Raw genomic sequence first — 20,573 nt, forward strand, 5'->3', positions numbered from 1 at the left:
GAAGGATTTCAGAGACAGGTAATTTCGCGAGATATTGGGCAGCCAAGATGGCGTCTAGCACTCGCCGCCACACTTAACATGGCGACCAGAGAAATTTCCTGGAGAAAATCACGCGAGAGTGGCATCCCGGCGACTGTCCGCGAATTGAGCTGGGGGTGTGGAGCAGCCAAGATGGAGCCGGCAGCCGGCGGTCCCGGCCCGCTGATGGTGAACAACAAACAGCCGCAGCCGCCGCCACCTCCGCCGCCGGCAACCGCGCAGCCCCCACCCGGGGCGCCGCGGGCGGGCGGGGGCCTTCTGCCCGGGGGGAAAGCCCGAGAGTTTAACCGGAACCAGCGCAAAGACTCGGAGGTCAGGAGCATCGAGGGGCGAGGCTGCCACCGGCGGGTGGCGGCGGGGTCCGCTCTAGGGGACAAGCTGGGCTTCCTGGAGGGTTCGGCAGGACTAGGCCGGGGAGCTGTCGCTTTACAGCGAAAGGAGCAGGAGGCGACGCTGGCAGCTCCCGGGGCCAGGGGCGTGAAGCTGGGATCCCCGCCCGGGAGAACCTCCCGGAGCCGGTGGCCACTCCTTTGCTCCCTTGGGGCCCGGGCTGTGGGCGTCGCCTCAGGGGAAGCCGTCCCCGCCCCAGTTCGGGGTGTAGAGTCGGTGGTCTGCGTGCGCTCCGGGGGACCAGGCGGCTTGTCCCCAGTCTCTAACCATTTTGGCTTCTGGTCCTTGGCAGGCAGACGCCGGCTTGTGGGTTCGGCAGCGCGGGGTGGACGGCGCGCGTGGGCAGGGAAGGGTTCAGAAGGCACTTGGAGCCGGAAGGAGCTAATTATCGCTAATAGTACTGCGCGGCCCCAGGTCTGACAGTAGGAGGGGGAAACGTGCCCAGTTCCTCCGACCTTAGCCAGGGCAGGTTCAGGCCATGGATTGACACTGCCTGGTGGGTGGTGTGCCCAGTGCGCCTCGTACTGAATTGTTAAAGATCAGAAATGTACATTTTAAATATGCATTAGGGATTAGGGATTAGCATTCCCTTCTCTTCCTTCTGTTCCGGAGACACCGTAGTCTGGAGCTGACTATTCACCTCACCCCGAGTTAAAGAATTCCTCCCACTGCCTCCCTTTGCAGAATTCATGAATGAAGATACACACGTCGCGGCGTTTCAGGGCTTTCTGAGCATGTTCCCAGAGCACTTACTATGCAGTCTCCGAGGCTAATCAGCAGCCAGGCGCTTGCTAATGAGAGGAATTCCTCGTTGAGCATAATGTACCAGCTCATACCAAAGAATAATGATACTATCTTTAGACTTGGGAAATCAGTTCCCCTTAAAGAACTTTTGCTTTTTGTTGGCAAGCCCAAACCTCTGGTAAAACATGTCAAAAATTGGCAATCCCAAAGTAAACATAATTTGAGCTTGAAGTGAATTATTTGAAAAAGCAAAGAAACCGACCTTTTCAGAGCCATTGCATGGTGGGGTGATGGGACATCAGTGATGACTGCTCAATAATGTTTCAAGTGTGATGTAAAGTGCAGAGGGATGTTAGAGGAAGGAGGGAGGGGGTAACTAAACTGACTGAAAGTGGTGGGGATGAATCCATCTTCATCATGAGAGGAGTTATCCTTTCGGAAAACAGTTTAAAATTTTCCTAAGTAGCCATGAATGGTCAAATAAATACCTTTGATGCATTTTGTCTTTCTGTGGTTTAATTTTCACATAGACTTGACAAGTGAAAAGCCAGTCAGATGGGCACATTTGAGCTGAGAGACCTGTCTAAATCTGTTTCCCTAGAGATGCTGATGCTGTGCTCTTCCTTTAGTCAGGGCTGAAATCAGTCGTTTGGGAGCCTGATCAATGCCTGGAGGACAGGGAGGCTGACATTTGATGAGAGCCCACTATGTGCTACCTAATTCTGATTAGTCTTTAAAAACCTTCAAGGTAGATTTTTGTCATCCCCATTTCATGAGTGAAGAAACTGAAGCACGGTAACTCGTGAAAGCATACACTGTGTTATTTCTGAATAAGGAGTTCTTAGCTGTGGGTGTGTTATGATATTTTGTTGGTGGCCTTTGGTTTCTAAGTAGATTGTAGTTAAGCCTAACTACTTTACCTATTTCTTCCTAGCTTCTTCTGTCTTCCCAGTGCAAGGCTTCCAAGATGGGGTGTTCTCAGGAATCACCTATCCCCAGCAGTAAACACATTCTCTTTGTCATATTCTTTCCTGTGTATGGGAGGAAGGCCGATCTGTTCCACTACTGCCTTCACTGTCAGTTCTCACTGAAATTTGAGACAAGAGCAGGAAGCCTGACGGTTTCAGTACTCATTTTGTCCTGAGCTGTTGATAGCCCACTAGCCAGAAAGAAGTAAGGCTTCTGGAGTCTTAGCATCACATGGAACAGTCATTCACTGCACAAAGTACATAGAAGCTTTGTGTTCCTTAATTTAACAGGTATTTTTGCCAGTATAAACTATTCATTCATTCGCTTATTCATGAATAATACTATGCTGGACATTGTGAAATCATTGGTGAGCAAACAGACAAAGTTCCTGCTCTCAAGGAACATGCAGTTTTGTGGAGAGGCAGACAGTAAACAAATGATTATGTTCCTATATAAGTTATGATAAGTGCTCTGAAGGGAGAGTATGGGGTGCTCTGAGAGGGCTTAATAAGGAGACCCAAGCCAGCCCAGGAGACAAGATATTGTGATACAACATTAAAAAAGTAGAGGCAATGGTGTCTTGGAACACAGCAGTGTCTCTGGAAGCATATGTGTTTCTTCCTTTGGAAAAACTCAGAATGATCTTTTTCATAAAGCTTTCTCCTTTTCCCAACAGGGTTATTCTGAGTCTCCAGACCTTGAGTTTGAGTATGCTGATACAGACAAGTGGGCTGCAGAGCTGTCAGGTAAAGCATACACCTTGGTGTTATTTGGGGGTAGTGTTTTCCTCATTGGTCTTTAAGAAAATTAATGAACATTTGGAGTTCATTTTTTCCCATAATTAGTTCTATTAATGATACATAAAAAAAACAGGTTAATTATTTGATTCAAGCCTTGTGCATGAGAACTGGGTTGTGCTTTACATTCATGAAGTGTCTCTGGTCAGCTCTGTTAGCTACAGTCCAATCCCAGTGTGAGACAGTCAGTGATGTTTCTTGGCCACACACTGTGGCCCTGACAGTGGACTCTCCTACAGCAGTGGGTCATGATGGATGCCTGCATCTGTGCACATCTTTCATTGCCACTGCCACTCATACTTCATATGAGGTCGGAGGGAGCTGCTCCTCCACCCTCCGTGGTACAGGTCCTACTCAAGAGGTAGCAGCCATTTGAGAGATGTGTGTTCTGGGTGGGGGTTAGCTATGGCATGGCATGGTAGGATGGATGCATATCAGACTGGAATGCCCAGATGTGTGCTTCACTGGCATTCTGGTTATCAGCTGCAAGGCCAGTCAGCATTCTCTCCATTGTGCACATAGAGCATTAAGACCCCCTGAGTAATTAGAGAGCACAGTCCAGGAGTCACTGTGACTCAGGGACAGAGCTGGGAGTGGAAGCAGACGCCTTACCCTCTCTGCGTTATGTGAGACCTGGTGTGGAATGCAGACATGGAGCTAGCAGTGATGAGACTTTGTTCTTGACAGAGCTTTACAGCTACACAGAAGGTCCAGAATTTTTGATGAATCGGAAATGCTTTGAGGAGGACTTCCGGATTCATGGTGAGATGATTTCCCCCACTTCTTGGTTCTTTCACCCTGTATCACGGGAGCTGCAGCTTTCCTCTTAGGCATCTGAATGGCCTAAGTCATCCTGGAGCAGCCTGAACCGTGATTGTTCAGGGCCAGATACGACATTTAGAGTGAGCTTATGGGCACTTTAGTAGAGACTTTTTAGAATGTGAGTATTGGGGTTGAGGGGGAAGCTTCATGTTATTAAAATTGCACCACAAATACCAGTGTTTCAGTTTGGAAATCAAATTCATAGAGCAACAGTACGACCTTATCCCTTACATAGGGAGTAACTTGTCTTTCTGGTCCTGTGGCAGTCCTGAATTTGGTGGGTTAACACTGGGTCTGTTGCGTTATGAGGATTTTTCTGGGCTCAGGTGTAACTGGGTTTTTGCCCTGTAGTGACAGACAAGAAGTGGACTGAGTTGGACACCAACCAGCACCGTACCCATGCCATGAGGCTCCTGGATGGCTTGGAAGTCACTGCCAGGGAGAAGCGACTCAAGGTGGCTCGAGCAATTCTCTATGTTGCCCAAGGTACTGAGTGGACCTCCCCAGGGATCCCTGGCACCTCTGCCAGTGATATTGCCCAGCCAGATGTGGGGAGGGGTTGGTGAGCTGTGCCTTGTGTTTGCAGGCACCTTTGGGGAGTGCAGCTCGGAGGCAGAGGTGCAGTCCTGGATGCGCTACAACATCTTTCTGCTCCTGGAGGTGGGCACGTTCAATGCTTTAGTGGAGCTTCTGAACATGGAAATAGAGTGAGCACTTCTTCGTGGGCGTGAGTAGGGAAGGGAGGCAGGGATGGAAAGGAGGACAGAGGATTGTAGAACTAACTGGCTTTGAGAGGGTTAAACGGGCCACATGGGGCTGAGGGTCTGGTCCTAGTCTCTGTTCTGACCACTTGAATTGAATAATGAGGGAGTTGCTCCCCTGTACCTTGAGGACTAATGGAGACCAGTGACAGGTCGCTGCAGCTGCCTAACACCAGAGCTTTACCCAGACAGGGTAAGGTCCTGAAGGAGGCTTCTCATTTTGAACTCCCTTTTGAACCTGCAGACTCCGCTATGTATGCCCTGCAGTCTTCCCTTCGGCAGGAGGCCAGGCACAAGTCAGACACATGAACTCAACCAATGCCTGCCCTAGCCTGTGTTACGTTTGTCTTTTGTCTGATGGACGGGTCAGCTGCTGCTCATCTAAGGATAACACCATCAGTAATAAGAGCTCAGAATATTCACTGAGTGCTTACGTGCCTCAGTCATTGTTCTAAGGATACTACATATACTAATTCATATTAATGACATAGGTACTATTACTGTACCCATTTTACAGATGAGGAAACTGAGGCACAGTTAGTGCCAGGATTTAAACCTTCGCAGTCTGGTCCAGGGCCTGAGTTCTTAACCACTGTTTCCTATAACCACTTGTGCAGTCTAAGCACATATCATGGCGTCTATTCCCCCATGGGGCAGTACTTGTCAGGGGCATCATTTACCTTCCTTCGTAGGTGAAGGTGCTGACTCATAAATCTCTCCTGCAGCAACAGTGCAGCCTGCAGCAGTGCTGTGAGGAAGCCTGCCATCTCCCTGGCTGACAGCACAGACCTGAGGTGAGGCAAGCAGCAAGCCTGGGCTCCCTAAGCTTTAGTCAGAGATGAGGTCAGAGCTGGGCATTGGGGGTGTCTTTGGGTTTCCTTGCTGTGTGTGCGTTCCTCTGTACACATTAACCAGGAGGTATGAGGGCTCAGTGTGAGTGATCAGTAGGCACTGCTGAGGGCTCTACCTAGGTGGGGTTCTGGGCAGTCCAGAACCCGCTTCCTAGAGGGACAGTTACATGTGGGCCTCCTGCCCATACTACTGCAAGGAACTTGGGTGTGGGATATTTTTTTTTATTTGGATGAAATGCATAATGTTGCTCCTTGGACTCCCACCTTCTTATGCACACAGCCTAATCTCTTCATCCACATTTGGTGAGTCCTGACCACTTCATAATGTTCCGTGGCTGCACAGGAAGTATTAGCAACTGCTAAACAAGACCACCTTTTCATTTTTGAGAGTCGGAATCTGTCTCTCTTTATGAATTTGGAAGTTTTTCAGATTGGGTGTTTGTAATGTCCCCTAGTATAGTTAGGGTCTCTGAATGTCACCTCCTGGCTGCTTGTTTCCAGTCCATCACTGTAACTTGTGACTTCTGTTTCCACTGTAGCACTGTCCTTGTTCTCACTGTGACTCCCTTCTGCTCTGACCCCCACAGCCTACTGCTGCCCCTGTGTGTTTTTCTTACTAGGAGGTTTAGAGCAGTAAATGCTTTTGGCCATTCTTTTTTTTTTTTTTTTTTTTTTTTTTTTTTGAGACAGAGTGTCACTTTGTTACCCTGGCTAGAGTGAGTGCCGTGGCGTCAGCCTAGCTCACAGCAACCTCAAACTCCTGGGCTTAAGCGATCCTACTGCCTCAGCCTCCCGAGTAGCGGGGACTACAGGCATGCGCCACCATGCCCGGCTAATTTTTTCTATAGATATTTTAGTTGGCCAGATAATTTCTTTCTATTTTTAGTAGAGACGGGGTCTTGCTCTTGCTCAGGCTGGTCTCGAACTCCTGACCTCGAGCGATCCACCCACCTCGGCCTTCCAGGGTGCTAGGATTACAGGCGTGAGCCACCGCGCCCGGCCGTTTTTGGCCATTCTTACTCATAGTCATTCATCCAGTAACCATTTATTAAGCACCTGCTGTGACTAAGCACTTTGTTACACACTGGAAAGACAAAACAGAGAGTTCTGGCCCTAGCCAGAGCAACATGAGCCAGTGAGGGAAGCACCAGGGGAAAGACTTAAGCATTCCTGTGCTCCCTGGGTGCCCAGATTCTCACCTCTGTTTTTGCAGTTTTCTCCACATTACCGCCTTCGCCCCCTCAGCTGGCGTTGGTGCACAGGCTTTCTCACGTTAGCTGGGAGGTCTGGAAGCCAAGGGTGCTCCCTTGCTCCTCCATCCTACTCCATCATGAGCTGGCTCTCATCCTCAGGGTCCTGCTCAACATCATGTACCTGATTGTAGAGACTGTTCACCAGGAGTGTGAGGGGGACAAGGCTGAGTGGAGGACAATGCGACAGACCTTCAGAGCTGAGCTGGGTAGGACCCTGGGGATCCTCTCTAGAGGCCTGACTTTGAGACTGAGGCTGGAGGCCCTGGGAGGGGTCCTTTTGCTGCCTGTGTTGCTGATATCTTTGTGTTGCCTCCAGGCTCCCCGCTGTACAACAACGAGCCATTTGCCATCATGCTGTTTGGGATGGTGACCAAATTTTGCAGTGGCCATGCCCCTCACTTCCCCATGAAGAAAGTTCTCCTGCTGCTCTGGAAGACAGTATTGGTGAGCACTTCCTTGCAGGGGAACTCAGGTGCTAGGTCAGCAAGGCAGGAGGGAGACTTTTGCTTGCATATCCTTTTGAATATTGAATTACGTGAATATATAACCACTTTGGTAAAAAAAAAAATTATTTAAAAAGCTCCTGAAAGGAGATGACAAAAGTGCCACTTTGGGCCCACTGCAGCCAAAGAGGACTTGGCCTGAGTCAGAATAGATTGTTGGCTCCCTGGCCCCTGGCAGCTGCTCACTCAGCCATAGAACAGCTCTCCCCCCGACAAGCAGCTTCTCGAGAGCAGCTCCTGAACCTGCAGTTTGTAAAGGGATTTGATGCAAAGTTAGAGCCGGTATAATTGGGGCTCCTTGGTTAGATGTTACTTGAAGGAGGCAAGAGCAAATCCTGAGCTAGCCTCCATTTTCCTCAGGGTATGGTGTGAAACGTGACTGTTTCTAGCAAGGGAGGGAATGGATGCCGGGGTGGGCAGGCTGGCACACTTGGCTTGGGCACTGTCAGCAGCCAGGCCCGGGCCACGCTAGGAGCCCTTCCGCTCAGGAGGAGCGACCTGGGGAGAAAGTGGAGCTGGAATTTGGACCGCTGCTGTCACTGGGGCTCACGCTGCCTCCTTTCAGAATGGACTGGCTCTGTGGAGCCAGGGCCCAGTAAGTTTAGGGCCCCTTAAGAGTCATTGACACATTTTATCTTGGCCTGACATCCTGTTGGTTCCTCACAAAGCCTCGCTGAAGCCAGAGAGGAAAGCTGAATTGCTCAGAAATGGTGAAACTAAGCAGCCTAAAATTGCTGTGTAGTCCTGGGGTTTTGGCTTCTAGGGAAATGGTTAAATGACGCTTTTTTTTTCCTTCTAAATTTGAGCAACCAATAATATATTTCTGATTTGACTTTGAAAGACTGACATATACAACTTTTGAAGCATATGAGTGTCACCATCTTTTCTAGGAACTGGGGGTTAGGCACTGCCTTTTTTATGTTGTAGAGTGTATCATATGTGCAGAGTTAAAAGTATCTGTGCATTAGGTTCAGTCAGCCTGCATTTCTACTCTTATTGTGGGTCATGGTGTCATGGGTACTTTCCAGCCTGACACAGTGGTCAGGGACTTACCTTGTGTACACGTCAACCCTGGCTCTGCACCCCTGTCCGTGATGCAGTGCACGCTGGGTGGCTTTGAGGAGCTGCAGAGCATGAAGGCTGAGAAGCGCACCATCCTGGGCCTTCCCCCACTGCCTGAGGACAGCATCAAAGTGATCCGCAACATGAGGGCTGCCTCTCCCCCAGCATCTGCCTCAGACTTGATAGAACAGCAACAGAAACGGGGCCGCCGGGAGCACAAGGTGAGGGTGACAGAGGTCCCTATGACTCCTGAAGGCTCTCAAGGTGCACACTCGCAGCAGCAGGGTCCCTGGAGGAGTTGGGCTGCTGGAAATTGTCTCTGATCAGCAGGGACACTTTGTCCCCAGTGTTGGGCCCAGTTTATAGTGGATACTCAGCATATGGCACTTTTGAGGACTAGAGCAAGAAGTGATTTGTCATTTGGTCCCAGTCTTGACTCCCTCTCTGGTTTTTCCACTGCTCTTGGCTCTCTACCCAATGCCTTTTTGTGCTGTGTCCACTGTAACTGCGTTTCCCTTTTCTGTTTCATCAGCTGGCTCTTGTCTCATATCCCTGCCCCGTTTTTAGGCTCTGATAAAGCAGGACAACTTAGATGCCTTTAATGAGCGGGACCCCTACAAGGCTGATGATTCTCGAGAAGAGGAAGAGGAGAATGATGATGACAACAGTCTGGAGGGGGAGACATTCCCCCTTGAGCGGGATGAGGTGATGCCTCCCCCACTGCAGCACCCCCAGACTGACAGGCTTACCTGCCCAAAGGGGCTCCCATGGGCTCCCAAGGTCAGGTGAGTCTCAGACCTCAGCATACTCTTGGCTTCTGAAGCTAGAGCCCTCACACCTCAGGCCTGGCGTCTGGCCTGCATCTCCATGAGAGGCGCTCTGCCGGGCCAGGCTGACCTTAGCTTTGGGACAAGTCTCTCTTAAAGTGCCCTGTGCTGACCTGAGGATTTCACACAAAGTGGCCCTCATGCGGCTCCTGAGTCAGTAATTGAAATTGGCTCTTGATTAGACATGCTAGTGAAGGGAGATAGGGAAAAATAAAAACAAGGGCACTTAAGTGAACCCACTCCCATCCATCCTGAGGTTGTATTTTCTTGCTCTGTCTCCAGGCTAGAGTGCAGTGGTGAGATCATAGCTCACTGCAGCCTCCAACTCCTGACCTCAAACAGTCTTCCCACCTCAGCCTCCTTAGTAGACAGGACTGCAGGCGCTTGCCACCACACCTGGCTGATTTTTTTTACTTTTTGTAGAGATGAGGTCTCACTGTGTTGCCCAGGCTGGTCTCGAATTCCTGGCCTCAAGTGATCTTTCTGCCTTGGTCTCCCAAAGTGCTGGGATTACAGTCATGAGCCACTGTGCCTGGCAGGAAGTTTCTTTAGAACTATAATTAAGATGTTTGAGATATGTGTCGGTGAATCGATGGATGGGAAGATACCTGGAGATACATAAATGGTATCTGTTTGATAGGCAGCAACTTAAGAATTAGGTGAACATGGGAGAGGATATGGAAAGTCACTTTCTTGATCCAGATGCAGCCTCAGTTTTCATTGATCTGTGAAGTGAATAGAATGTATCAGAAATGCAAAGTATGCCAGTTGTTTGGGGCGGGAATATGTGACCTATATGAAAAATCAGTAGCTTTAGCTTTAGTTGTTTAAAAATTTTAAATATTTAAGAAAGTCTGTTGACAAACTTGTTACTACTATCTGAATAAAGTATGCTTTTAAGTTTGATGTTATCACCTTAATTTTATGAATGAACTAGTTATACATAATATATTTGCAGGTTATTGATCCAACAAAATTATAAAGAACATTAAAATACTCTAGATTTTTCAATTTTTTTCTTTTCTTCAAAGAGAAAAACCATTGTGGGAGACTTTTCTTCTCCTGGCTTCACAGTTTCTGGATATTCTAGATTTCTATTAACCATGACACCTTAAAATAATGTTTGATAAAAACCTTTCTCTCTCTCTCTCTGTCTCTCTCTCTCTCTCTCTCTTTTTTTGGCAGAGAGAAAGACATTGAGATGTTCCTCGAGTCCAGCCGTAGCAAATTCATAGGTTACACTCTAGGCAGGTGAGTATGATCTGAGTTCATTTTGATGTTCACTCTCCTGGCCTTTGGTGCTTGAGGTCCCAGGTAAATTGACGTCTAGGCTCAACACAGGGCCTTCTTTATTCTCCAGTGACACGAACACAGTGGTGGGGCTTCCCAGGCCAATCCACGAAAGCATCAAGACTCTGAAACAGGTAAGTGTCTTTGGGTGAGCTTTTGGCCTAGTTTGGTCCCAAGTGAGTAAAGTGAGACCAGCCCATAGGGGAAAGCCTTGTAAGACAGTTGTCTGGCTGCAGGACCCTGGTGTGGAGGCACGGGTGGACTGTGGACTGCCCTCGAAAACAGTTCTTAAGTTTTACTCGTTTTCACTGAGCTTTTGTTTGGGACTGACTGGAGGGTCATTAAAGATTGTATTACCCAATAGTTCTTGGAGTTTTAAGGAGCCCAATAAATAGCTCTCACTTTTCCTTGCCCAAGTTCTAAGGCAGTTGAAATAGAGGAGTAGGCAGATGGAGGTTGCAGTGCCTGCTTTATAATTCATAGAATGATTGGAGAATAAGGCTTAAGAACACAGTAATGTGCTAATACCATAGTGCCAGAATTAGGTGGACTCGCCTACCTAGCCCTAGGCAGAGCTGGGAGGCCCTGCCACGCCTAGCGGTGTGGAGAGGAAGAGAGCATAGGTGCTCTGCAGGCAGGCAGATTCTAAGAGAAAAGAGAAAGGGCTTGGACTAAGACTGTCCTGTTTCCCCTCTGGTGCCCACCAATCAGAGAGGGGAGTGAGTGTGCAGAGGGGGCAAGGAGAGACCAGGAGTGTTTGGCAAATTCATGCCCCTCTGCATGGGAGGGTACATCAAGAGTGGGGAAGAGGTGTTTCCCCTGGCAGCACATCTGGAGTCTTAACTGTTTATATGTTTTCGAAATATGTTTTTGGAATTTGTAGTACTAAGTGATCTCTGTGCAGCTAGGCTTTTTGAATACTTGATTTTGCTATTAATAGCTTTCTTCCTGTCACTGTAGCTATCTGAAAACTTCTTTTTCTCCTTTAATTTGCCTTTTTCTAATCTACTGTGGGCTTTTTGCCCTGATTGTAAGAGGTAGGTGCCCACTTAGAAAAATATTTTGGGTTTTGGATTTTAGTTAGGGTTCTTTGTGATAACCCTCTTTCAGAAGATCGTGTTTGAAGAAAAATGCATGGGGTCTTTGCTAGGGTGTAGGAAGTTTGGCCAGAAAATGAGGGATGTTTTCCCTTCCCATCTCTCTCTCCAGCACAAGTACACATCGATTGCAGAGGTGCAGGCGCAGATGGAAGAGGAATACCTGCGCTCTCCTCTCTCAGGGGTGAGTTGGAGGTCTTCTTCAGCTCACAGGATCCTCAGCTGTTCCCAGGCCTTGTGCTGGGCCTGGACCACAGAGCTGCCCCCGGCCCTGCCCTCAGAGAACTCCCAGTGCAGAGGGTGGCACGTACCTAGTGCGGGGTTAAGAACCCAGACTCCGAGCCAGGCTCCTGCCTCTGAATCCCAGCGCCACCACTTTGTGGGCGGCAGCTTAGGCAAGTTACTGGATCTATCTCTGCTTTTTTCCTTGCCTGTAAACTGGGAATAATACTACCTTGTTTATAGGGTTGTGATAAGGGTTAACTGAGTTATTACAAGTAAAATGCCTGGCACAGTGTATGTGTTCAGGCTTTGCTGTCATTGTTTACATCGATATCTATAGATTCTCCTCCAGCCAGCTAGCCAGCTGGCTCAGGAGATTACAGTCTGGACCTATTGTGTTAAAAGGGAGAAGAAGAAGTCGAGCAAGTCCCTGCAGAAACCCTCTACCAAGGCTTGCTCCCCAGCCTGCCTCAGTATATGGTGAGTGGTACCTGCCGTGGGATCCCCTCCCCACTGCACTGGCCTTGAGAGTAGACCCTGCCTGCCTCCTTCACCCCCTCCTGCCACCTGAGCACCTATGGAGGGTGCCTCTCAGGGCTTGACTATGGCCCTGGGCCCGCTCAAACCTGTGTCTGAATGGTCTGCTCTTCCCAGATTGCCCTCCTGAAGATCCTGCTGGCTGCAGCTCCCACCTCAAAAGCCAAAACAGACTCAATCAACATCCTGGCGGACGTCCTGCCTGAGGAGATGCCGTGAGTATCATTCTGTGAATGGAACAGGTCTGAGGCAGAGGATAGAAGGGGAAGGACAGATGTTCTCCTTTTGTTAGGTTGGTTTCTTTTGTTGGTGCAGCTTCTCTGCTGGTTAGGTTTGGGGTGTTTTTGACTCAGAAAAAGTACACTGTTCTGGATTAAATAGTTTTACTTGTTAGGGAGATGGCTTGATCCGTTGGCCTGGATTCTAGTGTAGACTCTGCCACTGGGTAAACTCTTCAGTGAATTAGGGAATGTCATTTCCTCCTCTGTAAAATACATGGGGCTGCATTAGACATTTCCCAAAACCCTCCCTCTAAAACTGCCTGATTGGAATACCCAGGACCCATAGCTTTAACTTCTAGGCAGTTTGCCAGCAACAGCTGAGCCTGAGCCGGGTGTGAAGTCTTTCCTGTTTGCCAGTGAACTGGCAGACAGAATACTGGTGAGTGTCTCAAGGTGATAGAGTGAAATCCTTAGGGGTTCTTCCTCCCTGGGCCTTGACCTCATCTGTCTGAGGTGAGTGTACAGACTGAGAGCGTGTTCTGCTTTGAGAAGAACCCAGGCCATGACCTGATCTCCTGCCTCCCTGCCAGTGTCACCTGGCCCTGAGCCCAGCTCCTGGGTGGCTGTGGCCCTGGAGTGTGGCCAGCTCCCAGGTGAGGGAGGAGGTAGGAATTAGCTGATACCAAAGGGAAGGTCATAGAACACTAGGCCATCATGATAGTCTTTGGAAAAAGGGTTCCAGAGTCAAATATTATATTTCCTCTTAGAAAGATTTACTAAGTGAGAAGTCCTGAATTAAGAAACTGGTGTAATTTGGAGCTTCCTCAATTTATCTGACTTTAAATCTCTGTTTTCCCCAAATATGAAATTTTTCAATATACTGGTATTCCACAGAGCACACTTTGGGGAACTCAAGTTAATATGGTGGCAGAAGCTTGGGGGAGATCTTGGAAAGAAGTTTGTTTTTGGAGGCAAAGCAGAGAAAGAATATATTGGGGGCATCATGGGGAAGAAATTTTGCTGAGCTAGATTGCTTAGGAGGTTGTTAGGTAGAGCCCTGGGCCTGACCTCTGAGAAGTCCGGGGGGTGGGTAATGAAGGGGGAGCCTTTGCTTAAAGAGACTCAAGAATCAGTCTCCGCTGTGAAGCCGAGAAAAGAGGTGCTGCACATGCTGGTGGCTCACCTGAGCAATTGTGTTTCTAGCACCACAGTGTTGCAGAGCATGAAGCTGGGGGTGGATGTGAACCGCCACAAAGAGGTCATTGTTAAGGCCATTTCTGCTGTCCTGCTGCTGCTGCTCAAGCACTTTAAGTTGAACCATGTCTACCAGGTACCTGTAGGGCCTTCCCTCCTGTCCTCTGGGCTGGGGCCTCAGGCAGTGCTGCCCTCCAGTCTGCAAGAACAGGAGCCTTGGCCTTCGACCTTGCTTGACTTCTGCATGAATGTTCTAAAATGTGGTCCTCCAACCAAGGCCTTTTGTCACTGGAGGAAAGAGAGCAATTTCCCAAGGGGCACGCTTATTTTTTTCTGTTGGTTTCAGTTTGAATACATGGCCCAGCATCTGGTGTTTGCCAACTGCATCCCTTTGATCCTAAAGTTCTTCAATCAAAACATCATGTCCTACATCACTGCCAAGAACAGGTGATGAGGGCCAAGGACCAGGAAGGGGTGGGTGCAGACAGCCAGCAGGGCTCCCAGCTGGTCTCTCCCACTAAGTCCATTCTGCTAACATTTTCCCAGCACCTACAAGCCAGCACTCTGCCAGGCATCAGGACACAAAGCTGAATGGGACAAGGTCCTTGTCCGTAGAGAACCCAGTGTGTCAAATCTTAGTCTAGGGACAGGTGACTCAGTGTATGCCTGGGCGGGAGGGTTCTCATCCTGGGCTCTAGTACTGTCCTCGCTGTCCCTTCTGCACTTTTTTTCTGTTTTTGAGGAGAATACAGGCCACCTGCTCTCCAAGGAGCTTGGCCACGTGCGCTGTGTTGCCTTATCTGCTGATCTTACCCCCGCCCCGGCCCCTGCCTGGTGCCAGCAGTACTTGACAGTGCCTGCCCATCAGGGTGATAGGGGAGCAGCCAGCCAGACACCGTCTCGAGCAGGGCTTGGCATAAAGTAGTTGCCTTGAGCAGTCTTCTCCCCAGCCCCAGGTTCATTGCCATGGGGAAAGCGGCAGTGGGGTCTCTACCCCTTATGAGATTACAGACTTGTCTTTGGCTATAGGAGGACCTTACAAGTTCTATAGCAGATAATTCCTCACCTTATAGCTGGGGAAGCTGGAGTGAGGCAGACCAGGTGGATTCCTGCTTCTGCTCCAAGTGAGGGAGGGGAGCCAGGAACCAACTTGGTCACGGCTGCTCTGCCAGCCCCCAGGCCTTTACTCATGGTGGGTGCCTGGATTCTCTTGCCCTCTGCAGCATTTCTGTCCTGGATTACCCTCACTGTGTGGTGCATGAGCTGCCAGAGCTGACTGCAGAGAGTCTGGTGAGTGGCTGGGCTCTCCCCAGCTGTCCCTTTGGTGTGGGGTAAGTGGGTGGAGAGCCTGCCTCCCCCAACACAGGAATGGAGGTGTCCTCCGCAGGTGAGGTCACTGTTGAGTGCCTGGCTTTTAAAGCACTGTAAGTGCATAGAAGGGCGGGGGGAGGGACCTTGCAGAGCAGAGAGATTTGGATGTAGGGATCAGTCAGGGTTCACCTAGTAGAGTTATTTCCTTCTCCCCACACTGGACTCTGCGGTCACAGCTCTGGGGCAGCCTAAGGCCACAGCCCCCAGTATCATGGTCCATGTTTCCTTCAGGAAAAGTCTAGGGAGACCCCATCCCCCAATTCCCCGCCAACATCTAGGATAGAGTCCACCCCTGGGCTGCTCCGAGAGCAGGGGGTTCCTGGTAGAGGCAACGAGACCTGGCTGTCCTAAGGTTGTATCTGGAAAGGCCTTTTGGAAACTGCGGAACACCTTGCAGCTGTGAGGGTTATGATGATTCCTGGGTTTACCTTGCAGGAAGCAGGTGACAATAACCAGTTTTGTTGGAGGAACCTCTTTTCTTGTATCAATCTGCTTCGGATCTTGAACAAGCTGACAAAATGGAAGCATTCGAGGACGATGGTGAGTCAGTGCAGTCAGCAGGCATGGATGGAACTTGGAGCTTAAAGAAGAGTTTCATGCCCCCTACCCTCCTTCATACTGGGAGCAGGGAGTCCCCAGGGTACGGCCCACCGCTGCAGCTGTATCCTCCACTTAACTTTGTTGTAGCCACATCCTTGTGTTTTAAGGCTACAGTCCCCAACCCCTGGGCTGCAGACTGGTACTGTTCTGTGACCTAAGGTACTGGGCCGCAGAGCTCTGCCACACTCCCATCCGTGGAAATATTGTCTTCCATGAAACTTGGGGCGGGGTGCCCCCCCCCACCCCCCGCGGTACACAGCAGGAGGTGAGCGGCAGTGATTGAGCAAAGCTCCATCTGTATGTATAGCTGCTCCCTTCCCCATTGCTCCCACCACTGCCTGAGCTCTGCCTCTCCGCTTTGGTGGAAAAACTGTCTTCCATGAAACCAGTCCCTGGTGCCAAAAAGGTTGGGGACTGCTGTTTTAAGGGCTGATTCCTGGTATCCTTGATAAGTTAAACTGGAAACTACAAGAGGTTCAGCCAGGCACTGAAGCAAATCCATGCTAATAGGAGAGTTTTTTTTGTTTCATCTCAATCTTGATTGGTAATATGACCAGGGTTCTGAAAGTCTTCCTTAACCCTGTGTCTGCAGATGCCTTTGGGGTGGGGAGGTCCATGAATCCTTTGAAATTATGTGCATGTGCACATAGGAGTTTCTGGTGAAGAAATTCATAGCTTTCTTCAGATTCCAAACTGACTCATAGTTAGGGTGACCAATAGTTTGCCTGGAAACTCTCCTGGTTTTAGCACTTAAAGTCCCACATACCAGGAGACCCTTCAGTCAGTCCAAGGGACACTGGGATAGTTTGTCACCCTGCACATAACCCCAAGGGTTAAGCAGCAGCATGATGGTGTGTGCACATATTTCTGCCCTCAACTTGGGCTGCTCTTGTGCCCTTCCCAGATGCTGGTGGTGTTCAAGTCGGCACCCATCTTGAAGCGGGCCCTGAAGGTGAAACAAGCCATGATGCAGCTCTACGTGCTGAAGCTGCTCAAGGTGCAGACCAAGTACTTGGGGCGGCAGTGGCGGAAGAGCAACATGAAGACGATGTCTGCCATCTACCAGAAGGTGCGGCATCGGCTGAACGACGACTGGGCGTACGGCAATGGTGAGGCTTTACGTGAAGCAGGATTGGGGTGGGGGGCTATGGGGAAAGGTGACACCTTTCACTCCCTGCCCATAATACCTCAGGGTCTTCTCTGCCCCGAGCTTCCCCTGAGGGACAGGAAGGAACCCAGCTCCTGCTTTTGCAGTGTCAGGAAGGGTGCTCTAGGAAAGACTTCGAGAAGCTACCCAGGCTTGGCATCTGTGGTTATGCCCCATTTCTCCCTGTCCCTCCCCTCTAGGTCATTCCTTTTCTAGAAATTGTCACAAGACTCTGTCCCCTCTTTTCATCTCCACCACAGCTGTCTTAGTTCTGGTCACTTAAATTCTTGGAGCTGCTGACTGGCTTCCCTGCCTCCAGCTTTTCCTCCTCCATCAGTGTCTCAAACTTTGCCCTCGTGATCTTTTCAATACACAGATCCTGAGATGTTACTTCCCTGAGTAAATCCTTCATTAGCTTCTTATTGTCCTTAGAATTAGAGTCAAACTCTTAAGCAAGCCATGTGAGACCCACCCATGTTCCTTCCTTCTCTCCCTCTGTACTCTGACCCAGCTTCCTTTATAGCCTATTACCTGCTGCCACCCCAGCCTCCATCATACCCAGGGTCCTGGGCACAGGAGGACTTAGTCCCTGATCCCTAGCCATGTCACTGCCCACATCTGGGCCTCTCTGCTGCCCACCCCGCGATTCTGTGTCTGCGTGTTGCTGCACCGTTACAGTTCCGGGCATGTAGCACCGTGGCTGGAGGACTGTGTCCGCACTCCCAGTGCCCGATGAATCCATGCAGGCCCAAGGTGGCACGTGGCACCTGGTCAGGGAATTGAGAGAGAATGAGCAAATGAGGGAATCTCCAGGTTCCTGCCTTTGACCCCAAAGAGCCAGGGAGAATGTCACTTTTAGAAAAGCGTATCATACATGCGGCTCTCCCTCTCTGTGTCTACATAATCTCTGCAGTGTAAGCCTTTTTCTCAGTACATCTGGCTTTTCTCCTTGTGCTTGACTCTCCTTTTTGTCTAGGAAAGAATTCCTATTAGTCTTCCTGAGGATTAGCTTGGAGGCCTTGGCTGGCCTGGCCCCTGAGCTGCAGTGAACCCAAGCAACAGGGCTTGGCTTCTAACCATGTTCTTTCTTCTTTGTCTCAGATCTTGATGCCCGGCCTTGGGACTTCCAGGCAGAAGAGTGTGCCCTCCGTGCAAACATCGAACGCTTCAATGCTCGGCGCTACGACCGGGCCCACAGCAACCCCGACTTCATGCCGGTGGATAACTGCCTGCAGAGTGTGCTGGGCCAGCGGGTGGACCTCCCTGAGGACTTCCAGATGAACTATGACCTCTGGTTAGAAAGGGAGGTCTTCTCCAAGCCCATTTCCTGGGAAGAGCTGCTACAGTGAGGCTGGGCAGGGGACTGAAACAGCTGAGTGATCTCCAGGTACCTGCAGGACTGTCCTGGTCCATTGCTGCAGTGCTTCCATCTCCCTCCAGGTGGCAGCACAGCCCCACGGTGTCCTCCACAGCCAGCCCTGGGCTTGTGGGTGGGGCCAGCTTGGCCTCTCTCCTTGGTTCCCAGCGTCCTGCTCAGGAGTAGTCATTCTCTGCTTGGGATCCACTCTCCCTTCACTCGCCCCATTCTCCTCTCTTGGATGTGGTTGGTTGCAGCTCATTTCACAATCAGCTCAAGGCTGGGAAAAACTGGGATGGGCTGGGAACCCCGTATTGCATCTGAATCTCAGGGGTCATGCTGACTCCTCTTGACGTACAAATTCTTGGCTTGTCAGCTTACAGAGGACAAGGGCTTAGGATTAGGGCCAGGGCCAGAAAGTCAGCATCTTGGTTTTGCTCTGGGGATTTTCTGATGTCATTCCAGCCTCCTGCTAAGTTTTATCCAGAAGTAATTGCAGAGGCTTCTGCAGTTGCCTCAGCACTTTGGTTTTAGACGGGGTTGAGGTAGGAAGAGAAGCTTCCCTTACCAGAGGTGCCATTTTTCCGCTTGGTTTGCAAGGGCCTGTAAATATCTGTATGTAAATCTGTGTGTATTCTCTTGTGTCATGTGGGGATTTTTAATGTGTTTGTGTATTCTGTTTACATTAAAAGGAGCAAAAACCATCCCCATTGCCTTGTCTGTAGGAAATATGGCTCTATCTCCTCCAGGTCTGGAAAGTGGCTTTTCCAGCCAGCATTGATAGGTCATCCACTTGTTCTCGCCCAACTGCCTGCCTTTCCTATCTAAGGGGGAAGAGGAGGGGGAGTTGGTACTTATCCAAAGTGTTATCTCCACACATTAATCTGGGATTGCTCCAGCCCAGCTCCAGGGTGCTGACTGCTGGAGTGACAAGTTATCCTGCACCCCTGGGTTTGATGTAATTTCAGTAGGAGCCCCACATTTCTCTGGATCACATTCCTCAGCTGGTCTCAGCCAAACCAGTGTCACTGCCAGGGAGGGGAGGGGCTCGGTTAAAGGGGAGATAACTGCTCCAGGCCCTCCCTGGGGCAGGTGGTTGGAATGGAGAAGAAACTTACGTGCTCAGAGCCTGGGAAGCAGACCATCAGGAGTCGGGTTCGCAGTGGGAAGGAGAGCGCTGGAGGCCCAGGAGACCCTGTGGCTGAGGGAGAAGCAAGGAAAACCTCTGTGGTAGGTGTCAGTTTAGTCCTCCTGGTCATGTCTGCCTCTGCCTAGCTTTGTCTTGAGGCTCTGCCTTAGAGGATATTACCATTTTGATGCTGATGGAAGGAGTGTTCCCTTTTCAGAATTGCTGGAAAGTCCCTTACCTGTAGGCAATGTGTTTGGGGTCTTAAATCTTCCAAGGGTCTTGACTTACAAAGGAAACATACTCTGGGGAGAATCTCCCCTTTGCTGGGTCTTATGTTTAGTGGCTGCCTGGCCTGGGACCTGCTGAGCCTCAGTACAGGCCTTGATGTGCCAACATGGTTAGACACAGCAGGGGTGGAAGCCAGCAGTATACTCCTGATGGTCACACAGCCTATGAGATGGGAAGTCCCTGTGACTGGTTGGCCCTTTGCCTCAAAGTGACTTACACAGGACGAGGGAATTGACGCAATCTGTGCATGTATGATAGATTTCCTGCTGTTTCTTGCCAGGACTGATAGGAAGTACACACCTTGAGATTTTAATTTGGGGAAGGTGATTTTCACTTTCTCACTCTACCATGCAGCCTGGGTCACTGAAGCTGCCTGCCCTGAGGCTTTGTCCCCCTTCCCTTTTGATTTCCCCAGTCTCTGCTCTGACCTGCACAAGAGAATGCGGAATATCAGAGCTGCAAGGCTGTAAAGCCTGAGCAGATGAATCCCATCATCTGTAGCCCCAAGAGCTGGCCTGGGGAGGAGAACGGCATTCTCCTGCCAGAGTGTGTTAGTGGCAGGTTGGCTTTTTTTGGGGGGGTGGGTGTAGGGAGGGGTCTCATTATGTTGCCTGGGCTGGTCTTGAATTCTTGGCCTCAAGCAATCCTCCAACCTCAGCCTCCCAAAGTGCTAGGATTACAGGTGGGAGCCACCATGCCTGGCCCAGATGGGCCAGTTTAACCCAGGTCTTTGTACAGAAATGTCTTTTGGAGCCAACTAGTCTCTGTGACTGTTACCTCATCTGGGCCACAAGATAGGCAGAGTACATGAGACCTTTTGTAAACAGTTGAGTTACATAAAATGTTGGTTACTGCTGTTGATGCTCAGGATCCAGTGCTCTTTCAGTCCACAGAGGGACGGATTATACCGAGGATGTATCACTCTGAGGATGGGAACTGTCCCCCATTAATCACAGGAGTTACCACTTACAGGATGCCAAATAGGTACTAGGCACAATATTAAATGTTTCTTGAAGGCTTATTTTCTACACAGTAGCCAGCGAATACTGAGTACTTGCTATGCGCCAGCCACTGTTGTAAGCACTTGATGTGTAATATCTCA

At 49.9% G+C, this 20,573-nt stretch overlaps 1 protein-coding gene across 1 annotated transcript; it reads left to right on the plus strand.

Annotated features, from left to right (window-relative positions):
• The first annotated feature begins 27 nt into the window (after positions 1–27).
• STRIP1 (striatin interacting protein 1) lies at positions 28–18,758 on the plus strand. The gene is made up of 21 exons (XM_045546747.1): positions 28–351; positions 2,819–2,888; positions 3,627–3,701; positions 4,113–4,247; positions 4,348–4,468; positions 5,248–5,316; positions 6,726–6,832; positions 6,943–7,070; positions 8,230–8,412; positions 8,759–8,976; positions 10,204–10,269; positions 10,379–10,442; positions 11,518–11,589; positions 12,033–12,107; positions 12,282–12,379; positions 13,589–13,715; positions 13,926–14,026; positions 14,803–14,869; positions 15,386–15,490; positions 16,455–16,659; positions 17,799–18,758. The coding sequence occupies exons 1-21, from the start codon at positions 79–81 to the stop codon at positions 18,044–18,046; spliced, it is 2,607 nt and encodes an 868-aa protein (XP_045402703.1). The 5' UTR covers positions 28–78; the 3' UTR covers positions 18,047–18,758.
• The last annotated feature ends 1,815 nt before the right edge of the window (positions 18,759–20,573 follow it).

The sequence above is a fragment of the Lemur catta genome, chromosome 3 (assembly GCF_020740605.2).
Source record: "Lemur catta isolate mLemCat1 chromosome 3, mLemCat1.pri, whole genome shotgun sequence".
In the NCBI taxonomy this organism is placed as follows: domain Eukaryota; kingdom Metazoa; phylum Chordata; class Mammalia; order Primates; family Lemuridae; genus Lemur; species Lemur catta.

Bases quoted from the DNA above. Each gene is read 5' to 3' on its own strand.
- STRIP1 (XM_045546747.1), top strand. From the start codon at position 79: ATGGCGACCAGAGAAATTTCCTGGAGAAAATCACGCGAGAGTGGCATC. The intron at 3,702-4,112 runs GTGAGATGATTT...TTTGCCCTGTAG, and splicing joins GGAGGACTTCCGGATTCATG to TGACAGACAAGAAGTGGACT. The intron at 10,270-10,378 runs GTGAGTATGATC...TTTATTCTCCAG, and splicing joins ATAGGTTACACTCTAGGCAG to TGACACGAACACAGTGGTGG.